The sequence below is a fragment of the Salmo salar genome, chromosome 03, assembly GCF_965601325.2.
Source record: "Salmo salar chromosome 03, fSalSal1, whole genome shotgun sequence".
Classification (NCBI taxonomy): Eukaryota; Metazoa; Chordata; class Actinopteri; order Salmoniformes; family Salmonidae; genus Salmo; species Salmo salar.
Window position 1 is genome coordinate 50,844,048 of NC_138293.1, and position 20,147 is coordinate 50,864,194.

Genomic DNA, 20,147 nt, shown 5'->3' on the forward strand with positions numbered 1-20,147 from the left:
ATTGCTGTAAATGAGAATGTGTTCTCAGTCAACTTACCTAATAAAATAAGGGTAAAATAGAAAATGTCAGTTGGCTTTTCGAGACAGCGGGTGCTGTACCCAAGGTTCCTTCACTGATAGGGAATACTTGGAATAAGGGGTTTGGATATACTTCCCATTTGTGTCGTTTGGAATGACCTCATTAAAGAGTGTAAAGGATACGACAGTACTGACTGACTACCATAGTAAAGGACACTACAGTACTAACTAGCATAGTAAAGGACACCACAGTAACTAATTACACAAAGCTACTTCCTCAGCCCTAGGGGGTTCTAAGGATCATAGTTGAAACCAAAACAACATGAGTGTCATTTAGTCATGGTGGATTACCAACTATGGTCAAATTAGGTTGACTCATCCTTTTATTGTTTAGAAATGCCATTTTATGTAATAGAAATGCCTAAAGCAAGCTGACCCTTTTATTTTCTGCTGAGGACCTCCTTTACTGCTTCACAAACTATTTTGTTTGCAATGACCCAAGGAATGTGTTCCTGTTGTTCTGTGTGTGTGTGTGTACATGTGTGTCTCAGGTGGACATGATGTTCAGTTGGGGAGTCTTCTGGATGGGCCTGGTCTTTATCACTCTCACCTCCCTGGTCTTTGACATGACCTACAAAGTGTGAGATCCCCTCCACGCACCTCCATGTCCTGCTTTAGGACACTTTTCTAGAGAAACTTCTTAGATCACAAATAGATCACATGCAGTTTAACACATTTACATATACAGTTGAATTCGGAAATGTACCCCCCCAAAGGTGCGGACTCCGGCTGCAAAACCTGACTCTATGCGGGAGGGTCCGGGTGGGCATATAGCCTCGGTGGCGGCTCCGGTTCGGGACGTAGACCCCGCTCCGCTCGCGGATCCCTCCGCTTCTGTGGAACCGGACCGTGGATTGTCGCCGGAGGCTCCGGACCGTGGATCGTCACCGGAGGAACCGGACCGTGGATCGTCGCCGGAGGAACCGGACCGTGGATCGTCGCCGGAGGAACCGGACCGTGGATCGTCGCCGGAGGAACCGGACCGTAGATTGCCGCCTGGGACTCCGGACCGTGGATCTTCACCGGAGGCTCCGGACTGGGAACCCCCGCTGGAGGCTCCGGACTGGGAACCCCCGCTGGAGGCTCCGGACTGGGAACCCCCGCTGGAGGCTCCGGACCGGGGACCGTCGCTGGAGGCTCCGGACCGGGGAATGTCGCTGGAGGCTCCGGACCGGGGAATGTCGCTGGAGGCTCCGGACCGCAGACTGTCGCTGGAGGCTCTGGGCCGCAGACTGTCGCTGGAGGCTCTGGGCCGCAGACTGTCGCTGGAGGCTCTGGACCGCAGACTGTCGCTGGAGGCTCTGGACCGCAGACTGTCGCTGGAGGCTCTGGACCGCAGACTGTCGCTGGAGGCTCTGGACCGCAGACTGTCGCTGGAGGCTCTGGACCGCAGACTGTCGCTGGAGGCTCTGGACCGCAGACTGTCGCTGGAGGCTCTGGACCGCAGACTGTCGCTGGAGGCTCTGGACCGCAGACTGTCGCTGGAGGCTCTGGACCGCAGACTGTCGCTGGAGGCTCTGGACCGCAGACTGTCGCTGGAGGCTCTGGACCGCAGACTGTCGCTGGAGGCTCTGGACCGCAGACTGTCGCTGGAGGCTCTGGACCGCAGACTGTCGCTGGAGGCTCTGGACCGCAGACTGTCGCTGGAGGCTCTGGACCGCAGACCGTCGCTGGCACAGGACGTACCGGGCTGGGGAGACGCACAGGAGACCTGGAGCGTAGAGCCGGCACAGGACGTACCGGGCTGGGGAGACGCACAGGCGGCCTGGTGCGTGGAGCTGGCACAGGACGTACCAGGCTGGGGAGACGCATAGGAGGCCTGGTGCGTGGAGCTGGCACAGGACGTACCGGGCTGTGGAGGCGCACTGGAGGTCTGGAGCGTAGAGCTGGCACAACGTGTCCTGGACAGATGACAACCTTTGCACGGCAAGTGCGCGGAGCTGGCACAGGACATACCAGGCTGTGGAGGCGCACTGGAGACACGGTGCGTAGAACCGGCACACATTGTACCGGAACAATAACACGCTCCTCAAAGGGAATGCGGAGAGCTGGCACAGGACGTGCAGGGCTGGGGAGGCGTACTGGAGACCTGGTGTGTGGGGCCGGCACAGTCTTCACCAGACGGCTAGCACGCTCCTCAGGATGAGTACGGAGAGCTGACTCAGGTGGCATTAAACTGAGGACACGCTCCTTAGGGCGAATGTCGTGCCTCATGCACCAACACAACAGCCCTCTCATAACTCTCTCCTCCAATTTTCCCATCAACTCTTTAACTGTCTCTGATTCACTCCCTTCACTCCCCTCCAAGTTCACCTTCCTCTCCCAGACTGGCTCTGTTTCACACCTTGGCTCCGCCGACCACCCCGTGTGGACTGGCTCTGGTTCACACCTCGGCTCCGCTGACCAACCTGTGTGCCCCCTCCCCAATTTTTTTTTGAGGCTGCCTCTCGAGCTTCCATCGTGGCTGCGAACCCCGGTGTCGTCGTTGTTGCTCCCCGCTTCTGTCTCCTGCCATGACTTCGTCCCACGTCCAGGATGTCCTCCACTCCTGGCTTTCCTCCCAGGCCCAGGATCCCTGCTCCTCCTGAGCACTTTGCTTGGTTCGTGGGTGGTGGGATCTTCTGTTACGAATGTCATTGTAAAGATGGTCGGACCAAGATGCAGCGTGGGGTAGGTTAATCATATTTATTAATGATAACCAGCAACAAAACAAGAAAGAGAAACCAATGAAACGTACAGCCTTGTAGGGCTCAACAGCAAGAATACAAAAAACAAGATCCCACAAACAACAGGTGGGAAAAGGCTGCCTAAATATGATCCCCAATCAGAGACAACGATAGACAGCTGCCTCTGATTGGGAACCATACCAGGCCAACATAGAAATACAAAACACTTGAGTACCCACCCTAGTCACATCCTGACCTAACCAAAATAGAGAATAAAAAGGCTCTCTAAGGTCAGGGAGTGACAGTTAGGACATCTACTTTGTGCATGACACAAGTACCTTTTCCAACAATTGTTTAGTCAGATTATTTCACTTATAATTCACTGTATCAAAATTCCAGTTTACATACACTAAGTTGACTGTGCCGTTAAACAGCTTAGAAAATTCCAGAAAATTATTCAATGGCTTTAGAAGCTTCTGATAGACTAATTGACATCATTTGAGTCAATTGGAGGTGTACCTGTGGATGTATTTCAAGGCCTAGCTTCAAACTCAGTGCATTTTTGCTTGACATCATGGGAAAATCAAACAAAATCAGCCAAGACTTCAGAAAAAAAATTGTAGACCTTCACAAGTCTGGTTCATCCTTGGGAGCAATCTCCAAACGCCTGAAGGTACCACGTTCATCTGTACAAACAATAGTACGGAAGTATAAACGCCATGGGACCACGCAGCCGTCATACCACTCAGGAAGGAGACATGTTCTGTCTCCTAGAGATGAACGTACTTTGGTGCAAAAAGTGCAAATCAATCCCAGAACAAAAGCAAAGGACCTTGTGAAGATGCTGGAGGAAACAGGTACAAAATAATCTATATCTACAGTAAAATGAGTCCTATATCGACATAACCTGAAAGGCCGCTCAGCAAGGAAGAAGCCACTGCTCCAAAACCGCCATAAAAAAGCCAGACTACGGTTTGCAACTGCACATGGGGACAAAGATCATACATTTTGGAGAAATATCCTCTGGTCTGATGAAACAAAAATAGAATTGTTTGGCCATAATGACCATTATTATGTTTGGAGGAAAAAGTGGGTGGCTTGCAAGCCAAAGAACACCATCCCAACCGTGAAGCACGGAGGTGGCAGCATCATGTTGTGCGGGTTGCTTTGCTGCAGGAGGGACTGGTGCACTTCACAAAATAGATGGCATCATGAGGCAGGAAAATTCTGTGGATATATTGAAGCAACATCTCAAGACATCAGTCAGGAATTTAAAGCTTGGTCGGAAATGGGTCTTCCAAATGGACAATGACCCCAAGCATACTTCCAAAGTTGTGGCAAAATGGCTTAAGGACAACAAAGTCAAGGTATTGGAGTGGCCATCACAAAGCCCTGACCTCAATCCTATAGAATATTTTTGGACAGAACTGAAGAAATGTGTGCGAGCAAGGAGGCCTACAAACCTGACTCAGTTGCACCAGCTCTGTCAGGAGGAATGGGCCAAAATTCACCCAATTTATTGTGGGAAGCTTGTGGAAGGCTACCCGAAACGTTTTACCCAAGTTAAACAATTTAAAGGCAATGCTACCAAATACTAATTGAGTGTATGTAAACTTCTGACCCACTGCGGCCCACCCATGTGATGAAAGAAATAAAAGCTGAAGTAAATCATTCTGTCTACTATTATTCTGACATTTCACATTCTTAAAATAAAGTAGTGATCCTAACTGACCTAAGACAGGGAATTTCTACTCCGATTAAATGTCAGGAATTGTGAGGAGCTGAGTTTAAATGTATTTGGCTAAGATGTATGTAAACTTCCGACTTCAACTGTACACTGAGTATACCAAACATTAGGAACATCTTCCTAATACTGAGTTGCACCCCAATTCGTCTGGCATGTGCTCTACAAGGTGTTGAAAGCGTTCCGCTGGGATGCTGGCGCATGTTGACTCCATTGCTTCCCACAGTTGTTTCGAATTGGCTGGATGTCCTTTTGGTGGTGGACCATTCTTGATACACACAGGAAACTGTTGAGCATGAAAAACCTGCAAGATCTGCAGTTCTTGACACAAACCGGTGCGCCTGGCACCTACTACCATACCCTGTTCAAAGGCACTTAAATATTTTGTCTTGCCCATTCACCCTCTGAATGGCAGTCATACACCATCCATGTTTCAATTGTCTCAAGGCTTAAAAATCCTTCTTTAACCTGTCTTCTCCCCTTCATCTACACTGATTGAAGTGGATTTAACCAGTTACATCAATAAGGTATCATAGCTTTCACCTGGTCAGTCTATGACAGGGAAAGAGTAATGTTTTGTATACTCAGTGTAGAAAAACATTTATAATATTAAGTTATATATACAAGCAATTTATATTTATGAGGATTTATAGGATATCTATGGTGTAACATTTATAGTGTTTGATTCATAACAAATTCTGAAGTTTGTAATATTTATAGTTATTTGATTTACAGCAAGAGATACTGACCGATTCAATGTATAGATAAATGTGTACAACTCAGTCTTAAATCATTCATTGAATTAAGTATAGGGATCTCAATCTTAATCAGCCTCATAGTCCTGGGAAAGCCAAAGGAATTCAACTCGCAGCAGATACAATTTTTTACAGACAACTGGCAAATTAAGCTAATAGGGTTTTTACATACAGTTCCTTTCGTAAAGTATTCAGACCCAGCCTTATTCTAAAATGTATTAAATAAATAAAAATTCTCAGCAATCTACACACAATACCCCATAATGACAAAGTGAAAACAGGTTTTTAGAAATGTTTGCTAATTTATATACATTTTTAAACAGAAATACCTTATTTACTTAAAGGGATAGCCCACTTTTTTTTAATTTTCACCTAAATGACATACCCAAATCTAACTGCCTATAGCTCAGGCCCTGTAGCAAGGATATGCATATTCTTGGTACCATTTGAAAGGAAACACTTTGAAGTTTGTGGAAAAGTGAATTGAATGTAGGAGAATATAACACAATAGATCTAGTAGAAGAAAATACAAAGAAAAAACCAACCAGTCTTTTTCTACCACCATCTTTGAAATGCAAGAGAAAGGTCATAATTCTAAATGTAAGAGAAAGGTCATAATTCTATAATTCTCATCACTCTGGTTGTAATTCCAATAGTGTCCACAAGGACGTCAGAGGACAAAAATCAGTTAACCACCTAACCGAGGAACTCAATTTAACCTTGCGCAATACCCTAGATGCAGTTGCACCCCTAAAAACTAAAAACATCTGTCATAAGAAACTAGCTCCCTGGTATACAGAAAATACACGAGCTCTGAAGCAAGCTTCCAGAAAATTGGAACGGAAATGGCGCCACACCAAACTGGAAGTCTTCCGACTAGCTTGGAAAGACAGAACCGTGCAGTATCGAAGAGCCCTTACTGCTGCTCGATCATCCTATTTTTCCAACTTAATTGAGGAAAATAAGAACAATCCGAAATTTCTTTTTGATACTGTCGCAAAGCTAACTAAAAAGCAGCCTTCGCAAATGGAGGATGGCTTTCACTTCAGCAGTAATACATTTATGAACTTCTTTGAGGAAAAGATCATGATCATTAGAAAGCAAATTACAGACTCCTCTTTAAATCTGGGTATTCCTCCAAAGCTCCATTGTCCTGAGTCTACACAACTCTGCCAGGACCTAGGATCAAGGGAGATATTAAAGTGTTTTAGTACTATATCTCTTGACGCAATGATGAAAATAATCATGGCCTCCAAACCTTCAAGCTGCATACTGGACCCTATTCCAACTAAACTACTGAAAGAGCTGCTTCCTGTGCTTGGCCCTCCTATGTTGAACATAATAAACGGCTCTCTATCCACCGGATTTGTACCAAGCTCACTAAAAGTGGCAGTAATAAAGCCTCTCTTGAAAAAGCCGAATCTTGATCCAGAAATTATAAAAAACTATCGGCCTATATCGAATCTTCCATTCCTCTCAAAAAATTTAGAAAAAGCTGTTGCACAGCAACTCACTGCCTTCCTGAAGACAAACAATGTATACGAAACGCTTCAGTCTGGTTTTAGACCCCATCATAACACTGAGACTGCACTTATGAAGGTGGTAAATGACCTTTTAATGACGTCAGACCGAGGCTCTGCATCTGTCCTCGTGCTCCTAGATCTTAGTGCCGCTTTTCATACCATCGATCACCACATTCTTTTGGAGAGATTGGAAACCCAAATTGGTCTACATGGACAAGTTCTGGCCTGGTTTAGATCTTTTCTGTCGGAAAGATATCAGTTTGTCTCTGTGAATGGTTTGTCTTCTGACAAATCAATTGTAAATTTCGGTGTTCCTCAAGGTTCCGTTTTAGGACCACTATTGTTTTCACTATATATTTTACCTCTTGGGGATGTCATTCGAAAACATAATGTTAAATTTCACTGCTATGCGGACGACACACAGCTGTACATTTCAATGAAACATGGTGAAGCCCCAAAATTGCCCTCGCTAGAAGCCTGTGTTTCAGACATAAAGAAGTGAATGGCTGCAAACTTTCTACTTTTAAACTCGGACAAAACAGAGATGCTTGTTCTAGGTCCCAAGAAACAAAGAGATCTTCTGTTGAATCTGACAATTAATCTGGATGGTTGTACAGTCGTCTCAAATAAAACTGTGAAGGACCTCGGCGTTACTCTGGACCCTGATCTCTCTTTTGAAGAACATATCAAGACTGTTTCAAGGACAGCTTTTTTCCATCTACGTAACATTGCAAAAATCAGAAATGTTCTGTCCAAAAATGACGCAGAAAAATTAATCCATGCTTTTGTTACTTCTAGGCTGGACTACTGCAATGCTCTACTTTCCGGCTACCCGGATAAAGCACTAAATAAACTTCAGTTAGTGCTAAATACGGCTGCTAGAATCCTGACTAGAACCCAAAAATTTGATCATATTACTCCAGTGCTAGCCTCCCTACACTGGCTTCCTGTTAAGGCAAGGGCTGATTTCAAGGTTTTACTGCTAACCTACAAAGCATTACATGGGCTTGCTCCCCCCCCCCCCTTGGGTTGTGCCGTGGCGGAGATCGTTGTGGGCTATACTCGGCCTTGTCTTAGGACGGTAAGTTGGTGGTTGGAGACATCCCTCTAGTGGTGTGGGGGCTGTGCTTTGGCAAAGTGGGTGGGGTTATATCCTGCCTGTTTGGCCCTGTCCGGGGGTATCATCGGATGGGGCCACAGTGTCTTCTGATCCCTCTTGTCTCAGCCTCCAGTATTTATGCTGCAGTAGTTTATGTGTCGGGGGGCTAGGGTCAGTCTGTTACATCTGGAGTATTTCTCTTGTCTTATCCGGTGTCCTGTGTGTATTTAAATATGCTCTCTCTAATTCTCTCTTTCTCTCTTTCTGCCTTTCTCTCGGAGGACCTGAGCCCTAGGACCATGCCTCAGGATTACCTGGTATGATGACTCCTTGCTGTCCCCAGTCCACCTGGCCGTGCTGCTGCTCCAGTTTCAACTGTTCTGCCTGCGGCTATGGAACCCTGACCTGTTCACCGGACGTGCTTGTTGCACCCTCGACAACTACTATGATTATTATTATTTGACCATGCTGGTCATTTATGAACATTTTAACATCTTGACTATGTTCTGTTATAATATCCACCCTGCACAGCCAGAAGAGGACTGGCCACCCCTCATAGCCTGGTTCCTCTCTAGGTTTCTTCCTAGGTTTTTGGCCTTTCTAGGGAGTTTTTCCTAGCCACCGTGCTTCTTTCACATGCTTTGCTTGCTGTTTGGGGTTTTAGGCTGGGTTTCTGTACAGCACTTTGAGAATATCAGCTGATGTACGAAGGGCTATATAAAAATAAATTTGATTTGATTTGATTTGAAGATGGGAGCAGTGTATGTGCAAAGTTTCAGATGGATAACTTGAGGTATGAGTGAACAACAAGACTTTTAGTGTGAAGTCCCCAGGTACATTTGGGAAAATCGTGAAGGAGACATTTGCATTCATATTAAATTTTTCTGCAAGAATATTGTGAAATCTGTATACTTGGACTTTGATTAAGCTTTCCAAGTATTTGTAGCCATATTATAAGTTCAACATTTGCGAAACAATACGTTTTCATAACTTCATAACTCTGAATATCCTTAGAATTTTTGTCCAAGATGAAAAGGCATGCTGTCGTACAAGGTTAGTAGCTACATTTTACGACAGACATGAATTTGATTTGACTCGTTGAAACAATGTTAAGGGTGAGATTTTCACAGATTCCTTTCTTTGCAAATTGAACGAGTGGAAATACAAAATCAATCGTGCATGCTATATGGACCTTTTTAGGATCTGAAAAATAATTTAATCTAACAAAACGACACTTAATGTTATCTCTGGGACCCTTTGGATGATAAATCAGAGCAGGATTTCAGAATGTAAGTACACATTTTACCTTCAGAGGTGAATTTATCAAACCTATCGCATTGAAAAAAGTGATTTGTTGTTAGGAGCTCTCCTCAAACAATAGCATGGCATTTTTTCACAGTAATAGCTACTGTAAATTGGACAGTGCAGTTATATTAGCAAGAATTTAAGCTTTCAGCCGATATAAGACATGTTTCCCGACATTTGTTGTTTCTTTACAATCTGCGATCTTGACATAACGCACTGCATGATTTACAACTGTCCAGTTGACGGAACGCCGATCCTTAATTAAGTATTCAGACCCTTTGCTATGAGACTCAAAATTGAGCTCAGGTGCATCCTGTTTCCATTGATCATCCTTGAGATGTTTCTACAACTTGATTGAACTCTTTGGCCTGAATGTCAAGCGTCAAGTCTGGAGGAAACCTGGCACCATCCGTACGATGAAGCATAGTGGTGGCAGCTTCATGCTGTGGGGTTGTTTTTCAGCGGCAGGGACTGGGAGACTAGTCAGGATTGAGGCAAAGATGAACAGAGCAAAGTACAGAGAGATCCTCAATGAAAACCGGTACCCGATAAAACATATCAGGAGAGACCTGAAAATAGCTGTGCAGCAACGCTACCCATCCAACCTGACAGAGCTTGAGAGGATCTGCAGAGAAAAATGGGAGAAACTACCCAAATACAGGTGTGCCAAGCTTGTAGCGTCACACCCAAGAAGACTCGAGGCTGTAATCGCTGCCAAAGGTGCTTCAACAAAGTACTTAGTAAAGGTCCTGAATACTTATGTAAACGTGATATTTCATTTTTAAGTTTTTTTCTTATTCGCAAACATTTCTAAAAACCTGTTTTTGCTTTGTCAATATGGCGTATTGTGTGTACAGTCGTGGCCAAAAGTTTTGAGAATGGCACAAATATTAATTTTCACAAAGTCTGCTGCCTCAGTTTGTATGATGGCAATTTGCATATACTCCAGAATGTTATGAAGAGTGATCAGATGAATTGCAATTAATTGCAAAATCCCTCTTTGCCATGCAAATGAACTGAATCCCCCCAAAAATGTCCACTGCATTTCAGCCCTGCCACAAAAAGGACCAGCTGACATCATGTCAGTGATTCTCTCATTAACACAGGTGTGAGTGTTGATGAGGACAAGGCTGGAGATCACTCTGTCATGCTGATTGAGTTTGAATAACAGACTGGAAGCTTCAAAAGGAGGGTGGTGCTTGGAATGATTGTTCTTCCTCTGTCAACCGTGGTTACCTGCAAGGAAACACGTGCCGTCATCATTTCTTTGCACGAAAAGGGCTTCACAGGCAAGGATATTGCTGCCAGTAAGATTGCATCTAAATCAACCATTTATCGGATCATCAAGAACTTCAAGGAGAGCGGTTCAATTGTTGTGAAGAAGGCTTCAGGGCGCCCAAGAAAGTCCAGCAAGCGCCAGGACCGTCTTCTAAAGTTGATTCAGCTGCGGGATCGGGGCACCACCAGTACAGAGCTTGCTCAGGAATGGCAGCAGGCAGGTGTGAGTGCATCTGCACGCACAGTGAGGCGAAGACTTTTGGAGGATGGCCTGGTGTCAAGAAGGGCAGCAAAGAAGCCACTTCTCTCCAGGAAAAACATCAGAGACAGACTGATATTCTGCAAAAGGTACAGGGATTGGACTGGTGAGGACTGGGGTAAAGTCATTTTCTCTGATGAATCCCCTTTCCGATTGTTTGGGGCATCCGGAAAAGAGCTTGTCCGGAGAAGACAAGGTGAGCGCTACCATCAGTCCTATGTCATGCCAACAGTAAAACATCCTGAGACCATTCATGTGTGGGGTTGCTTCTCAGCCAAGGGAGTGTGCTCACTCACAATTTTGCCTAAGAACACAGCCATGAATAAAGAATGGTACCAACACATCCTCCGAGAGCAACTTCTCCCAACCATCCAGGAACAGTTTGGTGACGAACCATGCCCTTTCCAGCATGATGGAGCACCTTGCAATAAGGCAAAAGTGATAACTAAGTGGCTCGTGGAACAAAACATCCATATTTTGGGTCCATGGCCAGGAAACTCCCCAGACCTTAATCCCATTGAGAACTTGTGGTCAATCCTCAAGAGGCGGGTGGTCAAACAAAACCCCACAAATTCTGACAAACTCCAAGCATTGATTATGTAAGGATGGGCTGCCGTCAGTCAGGATGTGGCCCAGAAGTTAATTGACAGCATGCCAGGGCAGATTGCAGAGGTTTTGAAAAAGAAGGGTCAACACTGCAAATATTGACTCTTTGCATCAACTTCATGTAATTGTCAATAAAAGCCTTTGACACTTGTGAAATGCTTGTAATTATACTTCAGTATTCCATAGTAACATCTGCCAAAAATATCTAAAGACACTGAAGCAGCAAACTTTGTGAAAATTCATATTTGTGTCATTCTCAAAACTTTTGGCCACGACTGTTGATTGATAAGGGGAAAAAAATAATGTAATCTATTTTGGAATAGGCTGTAACCTAACAAAATGTTTAAAAAGCTCTGAATACTTTACGATGGCACTGTACTTGGCATCTACTGTACTTTGCCTCTGTATATAGTCTTATGCAGAATTTATTCAGATTCCATGTAAACTTTTGAGAAAAGCCTCATGGACTGATTTGGGATGTTGGGTACATAGACATATTTTATTTATTTATTTTATTTATTTCACCTTTATTTAACCAGGTAGGCAAGTTGAGAACAAGTTCTCATTTACAATTGCGACCTGGCCATGATAAAGCAAGCAGTTTGACACATACAACAACACAGAGTTACACATGGAGTATAGCAAACATACAGTCAATAATATAGTAGAAAAATAAGTCTATATACAAAGTGAGCAACTGAAGTGAGATAAGGGAGGTAACGGCAAAAAAGGCCATGGTGGCGAAGTAAATACAATATAGCAAGTAAAACACTGGAATGGTAGATTTGCAGTGAAAGAAAGTGTAAAGTAGAAATAGAAATAATGGGGTGCAAAGGAGCTAAATAAATAAATACAGTAGGGGAAGAGGTAGTTGTTTGGGATAAATTATAGATGGCTGTATAATAATATTCAATAGTGTTGTATTCAATTGTGGTTGTGAATGCCTGTTGGTGACGTCTGCTCCTTTTGACCAACAGTCTGAAGAAGGTGTACTTTAAGACCCTGGTGGATGAGGTACAGGAGCTGGAAGCCTTGTCCAAGGACCCCGGAGCCGTGGTGCACGGGAAGAGGTACTGTACCATCTCAGACACTTTTCTCACCTTCCTTCTTTTCCTATGTGTGTCCCAAATGGCACCCCTTTCCCTATATAGTGCACTACTTTTGACCAGAGCCCTATTGGTCCTGGTCAAAAGTACTGAATTAAATAGGAAATATGGTGTTATTTAGGACTCATGCCATGTTTTATTCTTCACAATGCCTCATTACTCTAGGATATCTGAATTACTTTTCTTAATATCATACATTCCTGAATAATCTTAGTATTTCTTCTTACACAGCATGTACAACACATGATTTACAGTGTCATACAGTTTGTAACTTCTAAACGTATATAAGCTATACAGTGTATAGCTTATATTTGCTCCTTGAGGATTCACAAATATTTATCCTGGCTTCCCTATCGTTAGTATTTTGGCATAATTACTGTCTGCCTACTGTACACATACGGTACAGTCCACCCTTATATTATCTGCTCTATGAATTCTACTCCAGGCCATTCATCCAGATTGTAACCCATGCTTTTTTGTTTAGGGGGAGATCAGCTTTAATATTGCAAATAGATTGTGGCTTCCATCAATGTAATTGTCTGCATCTCTTCCAATCCTCCATATCTTTTTTTGCAAATATATCTAAACTTCCTCTCACTGTCAACTGCGTTTATTTTCAGCAAACTTATCATATTTCTATGAACATAACAAAATTCAACAACTGAGACATAAACTGAACAAGTTCCAGACATGTGACTAACAGAAATGGAATAATGTGTCCCTGAACAAAGGAGGGGTCAAAATCAAAAGTAACAGTCTATATCTGGTGTGGCCACCAGCTGCATTAAGTACTGCAGTGCATCTCCTCCTCATGGACTGCACCAGATTTGCCTGTTCTTGCTGTGAGATGTTACCCCACTCTTCCACCAAGGCACCTGCAAGTTCCCAGACATTTCTGGGGGGAATGGCCCTAGCCCTCACCCTCTGATCCAACAGGTCCCAGACGTGCTCAATGGGATTAAGATCCAGGCTCTTTGGTGGCCATGGCAGAACACTGACATTCCTGTCTCGCAGGAAATTACACACAGAAGAGCAGTATGGCTGGTGGCATTGTCATGCTGGAGGGTCATGTCAGGATGAGCCTGCAGGAAGGGTACCACATGAGGGAGGAGGATGTCTTCCCTGTAACGCACAGCTTTGAGATTGCATGCAATGACAACAAGCTCAGTTGGATGATGCTGTGACACACCGCCCCAGACCATGACGGACCCTCCACCTCCAAATCGATCCTGCTCCAGAGTACAGGCCTCGGTGTAACACTCATTCCTTCAACAATAAACGCGAATCCGACCATCACCCCTGGTGAGACAAAACCGTGACTCGTCAGTGAAGAGCACTTTTTGCCAGTCCTGTCTGGTCCAGCGATGGTGGGTTTGTGCCCATAGGCGACATTGTTGCGGGTGATGTCTGGTGAGGACCTGCCTTACAACAGGCCTACAAGCCCTCAGTCCAGCCTCTCTCAGCCTATTGCTGATGGAGGGATTGTGCGTTCCTGGTGTAACTCGGGCAGTTGTCCCGCAGGTGTGATGTTCGGATGTACCGATCCTGTGCAGGTGTTGTTACACGTGGTCTGCCACTGCGAGGACGATCAGCTGTCCGTCCTGTCTCCCTGTAGCGTTGTCTTAGGTGTCTCACAGTACGGACATTGCGATTTATTGCCCTGGCCACATCTAAGGCACATTCACGCAGATGAGCAGGGAGCCTGGGCATCTTTCTTTTGGTGTTTTTCAGAGTCAGTAGAAAGGCCTCTTTAGTGTCCTAAGTTTTCATAACTGTGACCTTAATTGCCTACCGTCTGTAAGCTGTTAGTGTCTTAATGACTGTTCCACAGGTGCATGTTCATTTATTGTTTATGCCTCATTGAACAAGCATGGGAAACAGTGTTTAAACCCTTTACAATGAAGATCTGTGAAGTTATTTGGATTTTTACGAATTATCTTTGAAAGACAGGGTCCTGAAAAAAGGACGTTTCTTTTTTTGCTGAGTTCACACATATATATATATATATATATATATATATTTATATATATATATATATATATAAATATATATAAATATGTATACATACACTACCATTCAAAAGTTTGGAGTTACTTAGAAATGTCCTTGTTTTTGAAAGAAAAGCACTTTTTTTGTCCATTAAAATAACATCAAATTGAACAGAAATACAGTGTAGACTTTGTTAATGTTGTAAATGACTATTGTAGCTGGAAATTGCAGATTTTTATTGGAATATCTACATAGGAGTACAGAGGCCCATTATCAGCAACCATCACTCCTGTGTTCAAATGGCACGTTGTGTTAGCTAATCCAAGTTTATCATTTTAAAAGGCTAATTGATCATTAGAAAACCCTTTTGCAATTATGTTGTGGTGCAGATTAAAGAAGCAATAAAACTGTCCTTCTTGGATTTCTATTTGCCATATATTTTTTTGCTTGGAATATTATTATTTCTCTCTGAAAGTCTGTGGCGAGAGGTTGTACTGTACTGTACTGTAGCACCTTCAGTGTATTCAAGACATGCATCTTGAGCTGAGCTCCCGGAGATGGGGTAGTCCCAAATGGCACCCTATTCCCTATATTGTGCACTACTTTTGACCAGGGCTCTGGTCAAAAGTAGTGCACTATGTTGGATAATGGGTGCCATTTTGGACACAGTAATGGGCTCGTATCAGTAAGCCGGGGCCGGACCCCATCGAAGGCCCGTGGAGTTCATTAGCATGGATCAGATCAGTGTGAAATCTACTGCCGGCTGAAAGTCTTCCCCATTGGCCACAGTCCAGGGCCCAGCAGGCTAGGACCCTGGCCCTGGAGCTGAAGACACATACACTCAGTTCCTTTCTCACATGCACACACAAGTATATAAACACACATACATACATGCACGCAAACCACACATGCCATCTCTCTCTCTTTCTCCCTCTCTCTTTTTCTCATTCTCTCTCTCACACACACACACACACACAACATTTTTTACTAAACTTCTGGGGACCTAACATTTATTTCCATTCAAAATCCTGTTTTCCCTAAACCTTACCTTAACCCTAACCCTAACCTTAAAATAGCCTTTGTCCTATGGGGGTGTGGGGAGAAGGGATAATTTCCCTTGTTTTACTATACTTGTGGGGACTTTGGGGGATTTCTGGTACCCACGAGGATGGTACTACAAGCACACACAAACAAACACAGAATCCTCCCCTTCCTCCTCTCCCTACATGGTCTCTCCTCAGCAGGAAGTGCAGTTGGCTGGTCTCTCTTCTCTGGTCCTGTGGAGTACTCGGCGTGAGAGGGCTTGATGTATGGGTGGTTAAGTTTAACTGAAGGGCTCTGTGTGGCGCTTACGCTCTCTCTCTCTCTCTCTCTCTCTCTCTCTGTCTCTCTCTGTCTCGTGTGTGAGTGTGTCTTATTGCAGTCTGACAGAGAGGGCACAGCTCCTGAAGAACGTCTTCAAGAAGAGCACCGTGAGTCTGTACCGATCGGACTCCATGCAGCAGAACCTGCTACGTAAGTCACACACACTATTAATAACACACACCTTTAAACACACACACGCACATGCCTCACACACTGACCTGAAAGCAAGTCCTCATGTTGTTTTCTTAGAGGGAGAGACACATTTTCTCTCAGCACTGGTCCAAAGACCCAAGACAGGCATTTTGTATTGAGTATAGTTCCTGTGTGGATACATAACGCCATATTATGGGGATTCCATACATAGCTCAGAAGGGGACTCTGGGTGTGTCTTAAATGGCACCCTATTCCCTATGGGCCCTGGTCAAAAGTAGTGCACTGCATGGGGAAATGGGTGCCATTTGGGATGCAGCCTCAGCATTGGGGATGTGCTAATACTCTGCTGATCCCACCGCTCTTTAGAATTCGTATGCATGTTCCACATTAGCCAGATGCAGGAAATCCACATACATAATCCTGTCGTTAACCCCATTAAGTAACACAAAAGTGCCCCACTGTTCGTGTTCCTCCGCCTGTTAATACAACCCCCCCTAACACTATGTGTGTCCCAAATAGCACCTTTTTCCTTTTATAGTGCACTACTTTTGAAAAGGGCCCATAGGGCTCTGGTCAAAAATAGTGCACTATATATGGAATAGGGTACTATTTGGGATGCACCCTAATGGACAGTCTCGTCCCATCTAGTACAAATTTAGTAGGCCTAGTAGTTTAGATAGAAGCTTTAAGACAATACAGATGGAATGGGTTTAATTTGTTATGTTGGATTTTATTTATTTCTGTTCTTTTCGCTGGATGTTTTTTTTTTTTTGTCTCGTAGGTGGGGATGGGATCGGTCTTGTGTGACCCCTTTTATTTTTGCCTCCTTAACTGTAGAGAAACCATAATCCCGATCCCTATTAGAAACCCCACATATGCCCTTTTCACAGTATAGCGCCGATCTGAAACACATTGTCCTTTACAGCAGGATTTCAGCAACTATGATGGATGTGTAACCAGGCCATCTCGGGTACAGCTTGGTTTGGTTAGGCTCAGTTCGGTTCGGCTCAATACTGTGAAAAGCCCTCTATGTACCCACCTCTCCTTCCCTGTGTGCTGTGCACTGTGTGAGTGGTGGTTAGAGCGAAAACTATTCAATAAACGTGTGCGATATTATTCCCACAATGCACTCCTCTCACTGGGCCTTCTGAACTCATCTGCTGGCCTGCAGGTAGTGACCAAGTCATTTGAGACCTAAAGGTGAGCTAATGGGTCAAAGGTTAAGGTTGCGATAGGAACTCCCATAGTTGTAGTTAGTGGCTGTAGAGCTAAGTAAAGATGGTAGGTGTCAGGTAACATGACTGACCCTCCCTCGCTTAGCACTGGTCAAGCTTCTTAGAGAGCATGTTGTTATTTTTCATTAATATTGTTTTCATTCAATTGAAACTTACGTTGATTCTTAGTTTATTTTGAAAGTCATTCTTTAATTTATTTTTATTCAGTTAAAATAATTTTTACGAGTTTTTATTTTGAAGTGGTTTACTTTAAACTAAGTTTCTTTCTAATCATGGTTAGAATTTGAACGTGTCAGCCATTGTTTCTCACTCTGTTCATCTGTCCTGCCCTGCAGATGGATACGCCTTCTCTCAAGATGAGAACGGAGTGGTCTCCCAGTCTGAGGTCATCCGGGCGTACGACACCACCAAACAGCAGACCAATGAGTGGTGAAACCACGCTGCTCTCGGCCAGGACAGCCTATCACGATTCACAGTCGTTTTCCGACAGCGATTTGAATCTGAGGGTGGCAGCCTCTGGATAACCCTAGCCCGAGCGTCTCGGGAATTTGGACATGACAGAGGGATGTCTTGTACATCAAAAATGGAAAAAACCTAGAAACAAAAAAGCATTCAAAAAGTATTCACTTTTTGTAGTTGTGTGTCCAGCAGACATAAGCACTGTGCTTGCATTTTTAACAGAGTCTGTGGTCTGAAATTCCTTACTGTTCCTGCTCAGTTAAATGTGTTGAAGTATAACCATCTTAATGTCTCCTCCTTTCATATTAATAGAAAAAATATGAGTATTGAGCCAAAACAATCTATCATTTTGTCAAAAACTGTCAACATGTTTAGGTATGTGTACTCCAATTGGTGACAGAATAATCCAGATTTGATTTTGATAAAATATAAAAAACAAATGTAAATGCAGATTTAAAAAATATCCACCAAGCATATTAACAATGAACCACTTCAGAACAGATATTTTGTTGTTTTGTTGTTCTTTTGCTCTTTGAAAAAAAATGTATTTACTGTATAGTAAGGCCTTACATTTGTTCATGCCTTCAGCCATCCGTGTTTGTTTTCTTCAAAATTTATATTTTTTATTTAAGAAGTATGTAGTTATTGTGCCTAAACAGCATTGTCTTTTTAATGATAGTCCTGCAACTTAGTCCAATTTCCAAAAATGTTGTATAGCAGTTTGATTGCTTTTAACAAGTAATTGCATTCCACACATTACTCAGCTGTAACAATCCCAATGGTGCCTAACTAGACTTTTTCCCTGATAGAATACGTAAGATATCCTAGCTAGCTAGTTTAGAACAGTGCTCTACCCCTCGATTGGCAAGATGAGCTCCCCCCCCCCCCCCCCCCGTATTGTACTCGTGTATACAATGTGGTAACAAGTGTGGCACATATAAAATCAAGGTTCCGAGTGTTTTGGGGGGGTGGCTGTATGAGGATCCTGTTGAATTTCCGTATGTGGCAACTTTTCTTTCACAATCTTATATTCCCTTGGAATGGAGTTTATCCTTCGAACATAAGTGCCATTAGCTTAAGAGAGAGAGAAAATTTGCCAGAAAACTCCACACAGTATCAAAACTACTTTGTCTCTATAGTTATTATCTGAATTTGTATTTTTATATTGGAGAGGTACGAATTTTGCATTGACCGGCTTTATAATGAATTTTTGTCTTCTTTTTTTTTGACAAACAATAGAATTCTAGAGTAATAGAAGGATGATAAATATCTTTCCTAAATGTCTTGTTGTTGTTATTAATATTGTTCTAATAGCTTCTTGGTTTATTTATTATTTGACTATATGTTTGTTCTCTTCCCCCTATGGGAGATCAGTTTCCAGACTCTGTGTGTGTGTGTGTGTGTGTGTGTGTGTGTGTGTGTGTGTGTGTGTGTGTGTGTGTGTGTGTGTGTGTGTGTGTGTGTGTGTGTGTGTGTGTGTGTGTGTGTGTGTGTGTGTGTGTGTGTGTGTGTGTGTGTGTGTGTGTGTGTGTGTGTGTGTGATCTGTCGTCTACTCTGGATAACTTCTACGTATGCATGTCTGTGTCCTTAATGTGAGACTGGGAGCCCTTGGAACCTCAGGTCTTATTTTGCATTATTCGAGTGTGTGTTTGAGGAGCTGTATGGGTGGGTGACTGACTGAATGACTGAGTGTGCAATACATGGTTGTCCATGTGTGTGTATGGTGCTGCTTGCTCCTCTTGTCTGTCTGCACGACTCCAGGTATAATGATGGTGTACTATCTGCTGCTGCATGGCTCTCTGTGTGGCCAGACCTCAGCCGTGGTGGTCCTGGGCCCTGACGCTAAGTCTCTCGCTTGACAGGAGATGTTGAACAATGCAGAATGCTACCTTTCCAATAGTGGATATTTTGGTATTATCTGGTTATTGTAATTTCTCTGGGTGTACACGTTTGTAACTTTTTGTTTCTCTCGTGCAGTGTACCTCTTCTTTACAATAACTATTTTTGTGGTTTTTCCTGGTTTTAGTGAGGGTATCAGTAAAAATGTATTTGTTATGCTATACTTTCGTGTTTCGATTGATTAGTTATGAACTGCTGTCATATTTTCAAAATGCTGAATGTGGTTCTTCTGATGTGAAATTGGTCATGGAAGGCTTGGACTGTTGCTTTTTCAAAAACTGTTGTCTGTGATAGTTGTGGGCTGCATAAATGTAAAAAAGAAAACGTTCTTTCGTTTATTGTACTACTTTGATTCTCCCTCAAGTGTTGTTCACTACAGAAAAAAAATGCACTTTTCAATTTGTTTGATTATTGTTTATTTTTACATCTTTCATTTAATGATTGTTCTGCATGTTGGGACTGCAAACTTAAGTGTTATGTCTTGGATGTCAATTAAGGTTGGGTTAAATGCAGAAGACACATTTCAGTTGAATACATTGTTGGACAACTGACTAGGTATCCCCCCTTTATCTTTCCTTTCCCTGCCATGAAGGACTACTACTAAAATAAACTTTACAAACAAGGAAA

At 43.4% G+C, this 20,147-nt stretch overlaps 1 protein-coding gene across 1 annotated transcript in view; it reads left to right on the plus strand.

Moving 5' to 3' along the window:
• Positions 1–20,147, plus strand: part of LOC106600634 (phospholipid-transporting ATPase IA) — a 172,312-nt gene extending 152,165 nt beyond the window's left edge. The window contains exons 15-18 of the mRNA XM_082973546.1: positions 570–658; positions 12,291–12,383; positions 15,832–15,923; positions 17,497–20,147. Coding sequence (XP_082829672.1) covers positions 570–658; positions 12,291–12,383; positions 15,832–15,923; positions 17,497–17,594 — 372 coding nt within the window. The 3' untranslated portion in view covers positions 17,595–20,147. The remainder of the gene's footprint in view (positions 1–569; positions 659–12,290; positions 12,384–15,831; positions 15,924–17,496) is intronic.